Consider the following 12807-nt stretch of genomic DNA (forward strand, 5'->3'; position numbering starts at 1 on the left):
TATATATTTATTAAAGGCCTGGTCCATGAATTAGTGCATGGTTGGGACCCCTTGGCCTGGCTGACAATCCCAAACAGGGCCATTTCACCCAGGGGAGAGACCATGGGAGGTTGGCTGGCCACAGGAGGTTGGCTGTGGGAGTGTACTGCACCCGGGGGGCAGCTCCTATGTTTAGCTTTTGTCCCCTGTGGTGAGTGTGTGTCATAGCGACTGGTTGACCAGTCATTTGGTCCACTGGTAATAATGGTCATTTAGGCAATATATATATATATATATATAATTTTTTTCTGTATATATACATATATACATATATACATATATATACTGCGCATATATATATATATATATATATATAGATTTTAGACAGAGGAATGAAGAGATAGAGATAGAAACATTAATAATGAGAGAGAATCACTGATTAGCTGCCTACTGCAAGTCCCCACCTACACTGGGAATTAAACCGCAACTCACGTATGTGCCATGACCAGGAATACAACCGTGACCTTCTCCTACATAAGTTGATGGTCAACCATCAGCCCCACCCGCTGAGCTATCTTCTTGGTGAAATATTTTTTTAAAATGTATTTTTATTGTTGATGGTATTACAGATGTCTCCCATTTCCCCTGTGTATATGTTTTTGGGGGGATCTTTTCCAGTTCTCCCCACCCCTCCTCTGGGAGATCTGTCAGTCTGTCCCAGTAACCAGGCCTCTCGTCCCATCTTCTTCCTCAGAACCACTGGCAGTCCTACAACACCTTGTTGCTCATGTTCCCAGGCTGGAAAGCTAGCCCTCTCCTGGGAGGTTTAGAAAACTACATTACCCAGAAAGCAATGCGTCCAGGCAGGGCATTTTGATGCCAGCGCATCCGGTTGGGGCGGAACTTCCGGAGTCCTCTTCCTGGCGGACATTTTGACTTCTTCAAGCTGCCCACCGGCTCATGGACTTCATCAGTAAGTCCATCGCGGGAAGGAGGAGACGTGGGAGGCAGCGTCCGGCTGTGCAGGGTGTGTCTCAGCCTGTTGAACCGCAACCTTCGGGATTGGAGTCTCTTTGCCTCCCCGACTCCTCTCCGCTGACAGAGTTCACTCAGCGTCACCCCATTGAACCTCCAGCCTCTGTTCCCGCCGCCGCTCAGGTCCCGCAGCCCAGGGCGCAGCGTCCAGCACAGTGAGTCCTCGTGGGGGACCCGGGGTGTGAGGGGGGAGGAGGGCGACGGGCTGCGGTGCCGCCGGGTGAGGCCGTGGGGGGACTGAGCCGGGAGGTGGGGACACCCAGGCCTGGTTTGTGTCTAAAGGCGACAAAGAGGACGAGAGGCGGTTCCCGGGAGGAGTTTTACTTTCATGCTCAGGGCGACGGGGCTGTGGGTGGTTGTGAACAACAGAGGGATGAGGCTGAGATGCGGGTTTAAACGTTCCCCAAACGCCCAGAGGAGGAGCCGCCTCCAGGAGAGAGGGCGGCAGTGAGGGCGGGAGGAGGGGCTGTGAACACAGCGACCCAGCAGGAGGCGCCCTGAGGACCAGCCCTGAGGGAGGGGCATCTCCGAGGCGCTGGACCTCGGGCCTGAGCCCCTGGGTCCTGGGGTGGGTGCCAGGCCCTCAGCAGCCCTTTAGCTCCCACAGGTTCCTGCAGGTGAGAGCCGCTGAGGGGACTGCTCTGTGAGGCTATGTCAGGGCCTCATACTATCGTGGGCCTCTGAGACAGTGGGGTCCTGGGGCTGTCCAGCCCCTCTTCTCGGGGGACCCTGGACCTGGGCACCTTGATGAGACACGAAGCCCAGAACCCTAAGTCCAGGTCAAGGGTCAGATGAGTGGCACCTGATTTTGGCAGCCAGTGGAATTGTGTGTGACAGGTCCTTCCATGCATGGGTTCCAGAATGTGCAAAGGCTTGAAGTGAAGACTAAGCTGATTCAGGGCGGAGCAGGTGTCCATTTTTTAAAAAGAGGAACTGGAATCAGTGGGACAGGAATCAAGTCCAGAGGAGCTTTGTGACCACTTGGGTTTCTGTTCTGCTGGTGATGGGGTCATTGGGGTAATTGGTTAGTAGAGCAGGTGATCTGTCCAGGTCTCATTAGACTCCCTGTGACTGCAGCACGATGCACAATATGGGTGTGAGGACAGTGGTAGAAAGACTAGGATGGAAGCTGCTGTGATAGTGTTGGTGAGCGTGAGGGTAACTGGAGAACAATGGTGGTTGTGGGTGTGGAAGAAGCAGTTTCATTATGGGTCAGGGTTTTAGGTGTGGCCACGAGGATTTTCTAATTTTGAGGATTGGAGAGAGAGGTAAGAATCAGAGATGATGTAAAGGTTTGGATTTAGTACCTGATGGTATGAAAGCACCATCAACTCACATGGAGAAGTCATAATGGGAAAATTAATGTTCATTAGTCATATACAATCTTTTATATTTTCCTATTAGGTTATCAGATATTTCAGAGACAAGTTCATGACTATCTGGAATTCTGAGTAGTTCAAGATGAACACTAATTTAAAAAAATAATAAAGAGTATGGACCAGGGAGGATTTGTAGATCACCTTTTTATATTATTTTATTGGAGGTAGAAGAGTAATTCAAAAAGATGAGGCTGTAGCCGGTGCATATTTACTTAAACACTCACCAAGATTTCTTATTACCCTTTGTGTAGCCTTGTGTGTTGCATCCAGTTTGGTAGATTTGCTTATGGGCAGGAGTGGGCATCTGTGAGACTCATAGGGCATGGGGTTGAGAGCCATAGGCAGTGGGTCTTGAGTACTGAAAGCTGTGAGTGGAGAAGGGACACCAAGTGCAGCACCAGTAGAGGTGGACTCTGGATAACTGAGATCTGATGTGGTTCTCAATATGTGAGAAGGAATAAACAATTTGGGATGGAGGCCTTCATAGCAGAACTGAAGGCTGTGTCTTGGGTGTGGGCATCCAGAGTCAGGTTAGTACATGATACTGTTTGAATTTGCCATGCATTCTCTGGAACACACATGCTGAGTAATGACTGAAACCAAGGAGATGTCTATGGGAGCTGGGGCTATGGGAGTGCAGGTGTGAGAGAGGTGTGGGAGAAGGAGTGATGTGCTCTTGGATAGAGAGTGAGAATTCATGGCCACAGATCCCTGATATTGACATAGAGGGAATGAGGTTGAGTCTATTTCTGCTGATAACTGGATGATACAACATGGGGAATTTAGGGTAATTCCTGAAAAGACGGGTGTTTTGGCGCTACATGCCAGGTCCAGAATTTAGGTGTCATATAGGTGCACACCTGCCTGTTGTTGGGCTGATACAGTGATCAATAGGAATGGGATAGCATACATCAGTGTTACCTGGGCTTGAAAGTCTCTACTGATTTCTGGAAGGCAGAAGGGTAAGAGAGAAATATATTAAAGAGGAGGTGAGTTAGAATGTTGAAAAGGGGGGATTAGAAAACAACCCGTCTTCTACATGGCATATATGTGTTATCTTTGAAGTTGTAACTCTGGAATGAAGCTGTATGAGAGAAGTGTGATACAAAGAATTATGTGGAACAGGTAGGGCAAAGGGAGACAAGTGATGCCATGTTTTCTGGGTTCCTGGAAAGAGAATCTGTTAGACAACAAGGATATTGCCCCACAAGACCAATGTCAAATCCCTCACTTCTCTCTTTATGGCCAACATTTATCTGTACCCTATGTTGGTGACACCCGTAACATTGACCTTAAATGTGAGACTCTGAGGTCAGGTATAATCAGTCTGGGCATCTGCCTTTATTGCTGTGAGAATACACAGTGTAGGTAGGAATATTAGGTGAGAGTGATCCTGCTGGATACAAGACCTGCTATTTTCTGTGATGTGGGAGTACAGGGAGCAAATGGATATGGAGAATGGGAAGTATGATGAAATTAAAGCCTTAGGAGAGAAACTGATCATGGACTGAACTGTCCCCATTACGACAGGATATGAACTTTGAGGACGTGGCCATTGTCTTCTCTCAGGAGGAGTGGGGGCTCCTTGATGAGGCTCAGAGACTTCTGTACTGCGATGTGATGCTGGAAGTTTTTGTACTCGTCTCATCTGTAGGTAAGATGTTCACATTGTCTCAGTGTCATGAGCTGATGTCCTTTCTTCCTTTATTCTCAAAACATAGCTTGCTCTCTCCCATAGTCAGACCACGAGTTCTGCTAATTTCTGCCACTGTCTTGTCAAATGTGCTGTGGCTTCCGGTGCTCAGCTGTGTGGAGACCCCTGACCAATGGACTCCACGAACATTCCTAATACCCGTTGTGTCAAAAAGTGCAGAAAGTGTCTTGGAATCGGGAGTCTTACAGTCAGTTTAATGGGTCCCACCTTACTCTTCCTCTCCCTGGGAGGGTGACAATATCCACATTTATTCATTTCTTCCCCCTTCCTATAGGGAAAGGTGCTTTATGACAGCCTGTGCCAGGTTATGTTCTTCACTTACATGAACCATGAGCTATTTTTTTTCACTTCCTAATTCTTTTTTCTTTTTTTTTTATTGCTTAAAGTATTACAAAGAGTATTACATATGTCTCCTCCCCCGCCACCCCTTGACATTCCCCCGGCCTCCCCTACACCCCAGAGGCTTGTGTCCATTGGTTATGCTTATATGCATGCATACAAGTCCTTCAGTTGATCTCTTACCCCCGACTCCCGCCCCCAAACTCTCCCTGGCCTTCCCACTGTAGTTTGACAGTCTGTTCAATGCTGCTCTGCCTCTGTATCTATTTTTGTTCATCAGTTTATAATGGTCTTTATTATCCATAAATGAGTGAGATTATGTGGTATTTTTCTTTCATTGACTGGCTTATTTCGCTTACATGGGCTATTCTTGTAAGACCCTTCTTCAGTTGTTGTTTGTAATATTACTTTAACTCGGTACTACTGCATGCAAATTGCTCTCAGCCAGAGGTGACTGCTCACCTCCAGTGTCTTTCATTATTACATGGAATATTTAGGGGTTATGCATCGATATAGTAGACGATTCAGGGAGAAACCTGGCTTCCTCACAGGGTGAACATGCAAGATGGTTTCAGAGGAGGTGTGGCCATATTGAATGACAACTGGGGTGAAGGTATGACATAATGGTGGTGGTTAGATGATACCAGGAACCAGCTAAATTCCAACAGTGTTTAGGAGAAAGTGCCATAGCTACACCCCATTTCTACCTTCTCTTTCCCATAGTTAATACATTGCTGATTTACATTTCTTCTGTGACTTCCTGCATTATGGCTACCTTCACCTTTGTCATCTTTTTGCATCACCTCTCCCTCTGCACTGCTCCCTCTGCAGTATCTGCTACATGGACCTGCACATGTGTTCTTAGGTACACATGCATGCTTAAGTAGTCCTCAAACCCCTGCTACTCGTTTATTAAATTTCACTTGGAATAAGACATAACCAACCTTCTACACAGCTTGCCCCGGTCATCAGCAGACCAGCCCTGCTGAGCACTGTTAGCAGAAGACTTAGCTGGAGATACATCTTCTCTTCCATGTTGTCCTTGTCATGTGTGTGTCATGTTTCTGGTGAGGTCTTCCCTGTTTTGTGACCTTCAGAGACTCAGACCTTCACATCAGCTTCTTATTAATCCTTACTGCATATCTCTTATTTTTAGACAGTTGCAGAGAAACCATGTATTATGTGCAACCACTTTACCAATGGAACTTCCCCTGTCACCACAGTCAACATTCAGTTCCTCCTCATTTCTCTGTTTTCAGGATGTTGGCATAAAATGGATGATGAGGACTTCTGTCCTGAGCAGAGCATATCTGTACAAGTTGAGTCACAGGTCGGGGCTTCTAAGACAGCTCCAGCAACCCAGAGGATCCATCTGAGTAAGCATTGTTTCTCTACGTTAAAAGATATTCTGCACCTGACTGAGTCACAAGCAGTGGACTTTGAGCAGAAAGGCTTCTTCATTGATGCATGTGTGAGAGACTCCTGTTTCAGTGCAAATCCTCACCAGCCACAGAGGGATTCCAGTGTAGAGAAGATCTGGAAAGAAGACATGGACAGGGCCTCATTTGTGACCAGGTGCAGCTTCTATTTATCTTGGGTGCCTTCAACCAGTAGGGAGGTTGGGAAAGTCTTCCCAGCAATCTCAGAGCTTCTCCAGCACCAGGCGCCTCTCAACACTAAGGAGCCACACAGTGGCAGTGAGATTTCACAGGAATATCTTGGTGGAAAAAGTCTTCCACACACTTGTAACTATGAAAAATTTGGCAGCCACAACCAGAACGTTGTTCAGCATCAGGGTGCCTGCTCTGGAGAAGTGAACTATGACAGTAACAAATGTGGGAAAGTTTTTAGAGGAAGCTTTAACCTCCTTCGAACTGGAAGAATTCACCCTAGAGAAAAGCCATATGAGTGTACTGATTGTGGGAAGTCCTACAGGCAAAAGTCTCACCTCACTGATCACTACCATGTTCACACTGGAGAAAAATCCTATGAGTGTACTGACTGTGGGAAATGTTTTAGGAACAATAGTAACCTCCTAAACCACAAGAGAGTTCACACTGGAGAAAAGCCATATGAGTGTAGTGATTGTGGGAAGTCCTTCAGGCAAAGCTCTCAACTCGCTGTACACCTCCGTGTTCACACTGGAGAAAAACCCTATGAGTGTACTGACTGTGGGAAATGTTTTAGGAACAATAGTAACCTCCTTAACCACAAGAGAGTTCACAGTGGAGAAAAGCCATATCAATGTAATGATTGTGGAAAGTCCTTTAGGCAAAGCTCTCAACTCACTGAACACCACCGTGTTCACACTCGAGAAAAACCCTATGGGTGTACTGATTGTGGGAAATCTTTTAGCAGCAATTATAACCTCCTTTACCACAATAGAGTTCACACTGGAGAAAAACCCTATGAGTGTACTGTTTGTGGGAAATTTTTTCGGAGCAATAATACACTCCTTAACCACAAGAGAGTTCACACTGGAGAAAAACCCTATGAGTGTACTGATTGTGGGAAATCTTTTAGCAGCAATAATAACCTCCTTAACCACAAAAGAGTTCACACTGGAGAAAAACCCTATGAGTGTACTGATTGTGGGAACTCTTTTATGAGCAATATTATGCTCCTTAACCACAAGAGAGTTCACACTGGAGAAAAACCCTATGAGTGTAGTGATTGTGGGAAGTCTTTCAGCAGAAGCTGTTACCTCTCTGAACACAAGAGAATTCACACTGGTGAAAAACCTTTTGAATGTAGTGATTGTGGGAAGTTCTTTAGACTGAAGGGGAACCTCACTCAACACCACAGAGTTCATACCGGAGAAAAGCCATATGAGTGTAGTGATTGTGGAAAGTCCTTCCGGCAAAGGAATTCACTTATTCTACACCAGAGAGTTCACACTGGTGAAAAACCTTATGAGTGTAGTGAATGTGGGAAAACTTTCAGGACCAGCAATCAGCTCCTAATCCACAAGAGAGTTCACACTGGTGTTTTAGCTGCAAACCTAGCCTTGTTAAACATGAGAGTTCACATTGGAGCAAAGCCTTAAATATGCCGGGGATGTATTATCTTTCTCACTCTACAACACTGAAGGAGACTTAAATCCATTTACCTGAATATAAACCCCTTTTATCTGAACATACACTGTACAGAATTCCTCATAAGTTTGAGGTACAAGTGAGGTTTGAAGGAGCTGCATTGCACTTGCTAACTTCCAAGGACTCCAACCTCATTGATGTCACTGCGAGTATTTGTGGCTGAAGTAACCTCTACCACCTGGTTCACCTGAACACTGTGCATCAGTCACCACCCCTGTGTGCTTAGGGAAAAGGAATTCTGTGTTCTCCCTTGTGCTTAAGTGAATTAGGAATACTCCAAGCTTTTCGCAGGATCTTCATTCCGTTCCCTCTGACTAGGAAATGCACCTGACCCAGGATTCATCCAAATCCCCCATTCTCAGCTAAGAAGTGCTACCTCTTTCAGGGACATTGTGGTTCTCACCTTATGCTGTGATGAATTGTTACAAACTGATTGCTGTATACTGCTCTATGATGTTTTTGTAATTGTGATTTTGTTTTTGTACCTTTAATTTTGTTGGTTCTATTCACTGCCTGGGTTGATTTGAAAGCACAATTGTGATCTGTCAGCATAGAGTTAACCGATACTGTGGGATTCCCAAACTTTCTGTGCTTCAGAAAGGATAGCTTGATGGCAGAAAATCCTTCTTTGTCCATTATTCTTTGCATTAAGGCCCAAGGCATTGAAATAAAGACCATATGACTTTGTGGTTGTATTTTTGCAGGTTTGATCCCCAGCCCCCCATTTTGACTGGTGTGAGGCATCCAGTCATTGTGTTTCTCTCTCTCTCATTCCCCTCCAACTCTCTCTTTAAAAAAGAAAAAACAACAATACATCCACCCTTCTTCGCTAAGATGGGCCTCTGCCTGCACAGCCCACCTTCCCTTATTGTTTCCTGCCTTTGCCCGGAATGTTCCCCTCCAGGTGGGCACACTGTGTCCTGCCCAGGAGCTGGCAGAGAGGAGCCCAAGGCAAGGTTCTGGGAGGAATTGGTGTTCTGTTTCTGCTTGAGAAGAGCTCTCCTCATCCCCAGGCACCTGGCCTGCTGCAACTGAATCTACTTTATCTGGGTGAAGGCCCCTGATGCTTTGGGCCCCAAATGAGTTCACCTTAGAAAAAGTCTGCCTCTGGCAAGCCCACATACACGCCTGAGACCCACTGGTGTTGTTTGAGTTTATTTTTGCATTGTGGGGGGTAATTTTCTACGTTGACTTTATTACAAATAAAGCACACACCCTCCTTACTCCATTTCCCTGCTGTCCTGGAGATCATGTGGATTTTCCAGGAAATGGTGCTGTGTTTTTTCAATGCTGAGAACAATCTGCAATACAAGCGTTTCCAGCAGGAGAGGGTTGATTTCAACATGATGCCCCATTGGGGGATGCATTCTGGTTGGTGTGCCCACCTGGCTATTTGTGGCCTGTGCAGAGCAGACCCCTTCCCCTGTAGCGAGTTGACGGACCCTGGACTCAGGGATAGTGTGCTGGGGGCGGGGGGCGGGGGGGTACCTGATGGTGTAGAGAGGTTGGTGGCCTTGGACATGGTTGGTGAGGGTGTTTCCAGTCAGCTCATGGGGAAAGGTCCTTGAGTGGGAGGACTGAGGGGAGGATCTAGTGCTGAGGACTTGAATCAGGCTGGATGGAGGGGCCACAGCCAAGGGCAGGCACAGCTGAGACCTGTAAAGACAGAGGGTGTGCCGAACCGGTTTGGCTCAGTGGATAGAGCGTCGGCCTGCGGACTCAAGGGTCCCAGGTTCGATTCCGGGCAAGGGCATGTACCTTGGTTGCGGGCACATCCCCACTGGGGGACGTGCAGGAGGCAGCTGATCGATGTTTCTCTCTCATTGATATTTCTAACTCTCTATCCTTCTCCCTTCTTCTCTGTAAAAAAATCAATAAAATATATTAAAAAAAAAAAAAAAAAGACAGAGGGTGTGGACACTTGAGCGCTACTGTTCCAGAGGCTGGAGGTACAGAGTCCCCTGCCCTTGAGAACTGGTGTTCTAGTGGAGGACACCCCACAAACAAGGGGGCAGGGTAGCTGTGACAGGTGATAGGAGGTCAGGGGGAAAGTGAGGCCAGGGGTGGTCAGTGGGGTCTCCCTGTGGAAGTCTGGGACGGATGACAGGCTCCAGATGGCAGCCTGTGGGGAGCATGCCCTGAGCATTCGGGGGTCATCTTGGCTAGTTTGGACAACCAGGATCAGAAAGTAGGGTCGTGGTTGGGCAGTGGGCTCTGCGAAAGGACTTGACCGTCTCCTCAGGAGGCCTCACAGTTTGCCTTGAGCTCCAGGCTGCCTTTGCAAGAGCTGATGTGAGGAACCTTCAGCAAAATCACTGCCCAGAGGGAAACTGACTGCAAACAAAGGGCCCAGTGGTTTAAATATTTTTGTTTATTTATGATTAAAAGTGTATCTGTAAGGTACTTTAGTATTATCACCAAAAGGAAAATGACTAATACAGACATTTACAAGAGTAATGATGGTAAACTTCCACAGGGCGTCAAAAATCCTGCCAGCACTATCTGGTTTGGCTCAGTGGATACAATGTCAGCCTGCAGACTGAAGGGTCCTCGTTTGATTCTAGTCATAGACACATGCCCAGGTTAGAGCTTGATCCCCAGTTGTGGATATGCCCTGTGGTACATGCTGAGTGACCCTGAGTTTTCTTTTTTTTTTTTTAATTAAATCTTTATTGTTGAGATTATTACAGTTGTTCCTCTTTTTCCCCCCATAGCTCCCCTCCACCCGGTTCCCCTCCCACCCTCCGCACTTACCCCCCCACCACTGTCCTCATTTATAGGTGCATGATTTTTGTCCAGTCTCTTCCCCAATCCCCCACACCCCTTTCCCCACCAAGAATAGTCAGTCCACTCCCTTTCTATGCCCCTGATTCTATTATAATCACCAGTTTATTCTGTTCATCAGATTATTTATTCACTTGATTTTTAGATTCACTTGTTGATGGATGTGTATTTATTGTTCATAATTTGTATCTTTACCTTTTTCTTCTTCTTCCTCTTCTTAAAAGACACCTTTCAGCATTTCATATAATACTGGTTTAGTGGTGATGAACCCCTTTAGCTTTTCCTTATCTGTGAAGCTCTTTATCTGACCTTCAATTCTGAATGATAGCTTTGCTGGATAAAGTAGTCTTAGGTTCTTGGTATTCATCACTTTGAATATTTCTTGCCACTCTCTTCTGGCCTGCAAAGTTTCTGTTGAGAAATCAGCTGACAGTCATATGGATACTCCCTTGTAGGTAACTGAGTTTCTTTCTCTTGCTGCTTTTAGGATACTCTCTTTGTCTTTTGCTCTTGGCATTTTAATTATGATGTGTCTTGGTGTGGTCCTCTTTGGATTCCTTTTGTTTAGGGTTCTATTTGCTTCCTGGACTTGTAAGTCTATTTGTTTCACCAGGTAGGGGAAGTTTTCTGTCATTATTTCTTCAAATATGTTTTCAATATCTTGCTCTCTCTCTTCTTCTGGCACCCCTATAATTCAGATGTTGGTACGCTTGAAGCTGTCCCAGAGGCTTCTTACACTATCTTCATTTTTTTGGATTCTTTTTTCATTTTGCTTTTCTGGTTGGGTGTTTTTTGCTTCTTCATATTTCAAATCTTTGACTTGATTCTTGCGATCCTCTGGTCTGCTGTTGGGAGCCTGTATAATATTCTTTATTTCAGTCTGTGTATGCTTAATTTCTAGTTGGTCCTTTATCATAACCTCGAGGGTCTCACTAGATTTCTTGAGGTTCTCATTAAGTTTATCGGTGGTTTCTAGAAAATTCTTGAAAAACCTTAAAAGTGTGGTTTTGAACTCTATATCCAGTAGTTTGCTTTCCTCCATTTCTGTCATTTGCGTCCTGTTTCTTTGTCTTGGCATTTTTTATGCTTCGCTGTGTCGATAGAGTGGCTTTCTGTGCTAAGTGTCCTTTAGGACCCAGTGGCTCAGCCTCCCCAATTACCTGAGGTAGACACTCTTGGTGCACCCCCTTGTGGGCTTTGTGCACAGTCTTGTAGTTAAGCCTTGATTGTTGTAGGTAACACTGGGAGGATTTGACCTCCAGGCCAATTGGCTGTGAGAATCAGCTGTGTCTACGGTGGGAGAACTTCTGTGCTGGAGACACCCTTATGGGGCAAGACTTGCTTCAGTGGGGCTTCGGTGCTCATTGAGTCTGCCCCCTGAGTGGGTCCCTTATGGATCTGAGGAGTTGTAATTGGATGGTCCCACTCTGACCACTGGGTACACTTGCTCTTGGATCTAAGGAGGTGCTAATCTAGCCTCTGCCTGAGGCTACCCAGCAGAAGCCAGCTGTAATGCAATGCAAGTTGTCCTGGAGCCTTGGGGCAGCTGCAGTTTGTTAAGTAATTTTCAGATTACAAAGGGCTGGGACTTTCATATGCAAAAGCATCCATGCATGGCTTGGGCAGGGCAGGGTCCCAGGGGATCAACAGCGCAGGCAGAGCAAGCAGTATGGCTGCTCTCAGTCCTGTCCTCAGAGGCCCTGGCAATTGCTGCCAGCGCCTCCGAGAGAAAGCTGCCCTCGAGTTCCGACTGATGCCAGACAGTCCAGTTTCTCCCCGTATGAGTCTCAGAGCTTGAGACTCCCTCCAATTGAAAAAGACAATCGTGTCCTCAGTTGCCAGCCCTCTCCGCATGCACCTCCGCACCTTTGTATTTTACTTCTGTACCGCACCTCCTCTGAGTCTCGGTATGCTTTTCTCTTTCCTTCTAATTGTAGAATTTCCACTCAGCCAGCCTTCCTGTGGTTCTGGATGTTGTCCGTTCCGTCTTTTAGTTGTATTTTTGAAGTGGTTGTGCGAGGCAGCACATCTACCGCGTGTTTACCTATGCCGCCATCTTCCATAATTGCCGACCCTGTTTTCTTATCTGTGTGTTGCTGTGTGTGTTTCCATCAAGGTGTTACTGGTGTCTACAGTGTGGGTCCCTGTGAGCCTGGCCATAAGCTCTACACCTGAGTGCCCACCATAGGCTGTCAGTGCTCTGTACCTGAGTGTTTCTCTGCTTCTGTTGTCTGTATATTTACCTGTGTGGCTGTGCACCCAGGCAACAGGCAGCTGCATAGGCAATCTCCCGAGGGGTGATGGAGAGGACAATATGTTCGTCCCTGAGCTCCAGGCTGAGCTACTTCTGTCCCTGCTCTTCCAGGATCTGTTGTTCCCCTGGGGGTCTCATCTCAGATCCCAAGGATGGATGAAGTGAAGGGTCAGTTCATAGAACCCTAGTCTATGGGAAGATGAGGACTTGGGGACACTCTGATGTCAG

The 12807-nt window shown here is 46.6% G+C and overlaps 1 protein-coding gene across 3 annotated transcripts; it reads left to right on the plus strand.

Moving 5' to 3' along the window:
* Positions 1–797: 797 nt before the first annotated feature.
* On the plus strand, positions 798–8528 carry LOC102425310 (zinc finger protein 883-like). 3 transcript variants are annotated; one of them, XM_023746474.1, is made up of 3 exons: positions 798–1169; positions 3924–4047; positions 5850–8528. In XM_023746474.1, exons 2-3 carry the CDS (start codon positions 3927–3929, stop codon positions 7490–7492), a joined length of 1764 nt encoding a protein of 587 aa, XP_023602242.1. In that variant the 5' UTR covers positions 798–1169; positions 3924–3926; the 3' UTR covers positions 7493–8528. The 3 variants fall into 3 exon arrangements, with proteins under 3 accessions (XP_023602242.1, XP_023602240.1, XP_023602241.1); XM_023746472.1 differs by having other exon boundaries at positions 882–1169; positions 5706–8528; XM_023746473.1 differs by having other exon boundaries at positions 882–1169; positions 3963–4047; positions 5706–8528.
* Positions 8529–12807: the final 4279 nt, after the last annotated feature.

The sequence above is a fragment of the Myotis lucifugus genome, unplaced genomic scaffold (assembly GCF_000147115.1).
Source record: "Myotis lucifugus unplaced genomic scaffold, Myoluc2.0 scaffold_683, whole genome shotgun sequence".
Taxonomy (NCBI): domain Eukaryota; kingdom Metazoa; phylum Chordata; class Mammalia; order Chiroptera; family Vespertilionidae; genus Myotis; species Myotis lucifugus.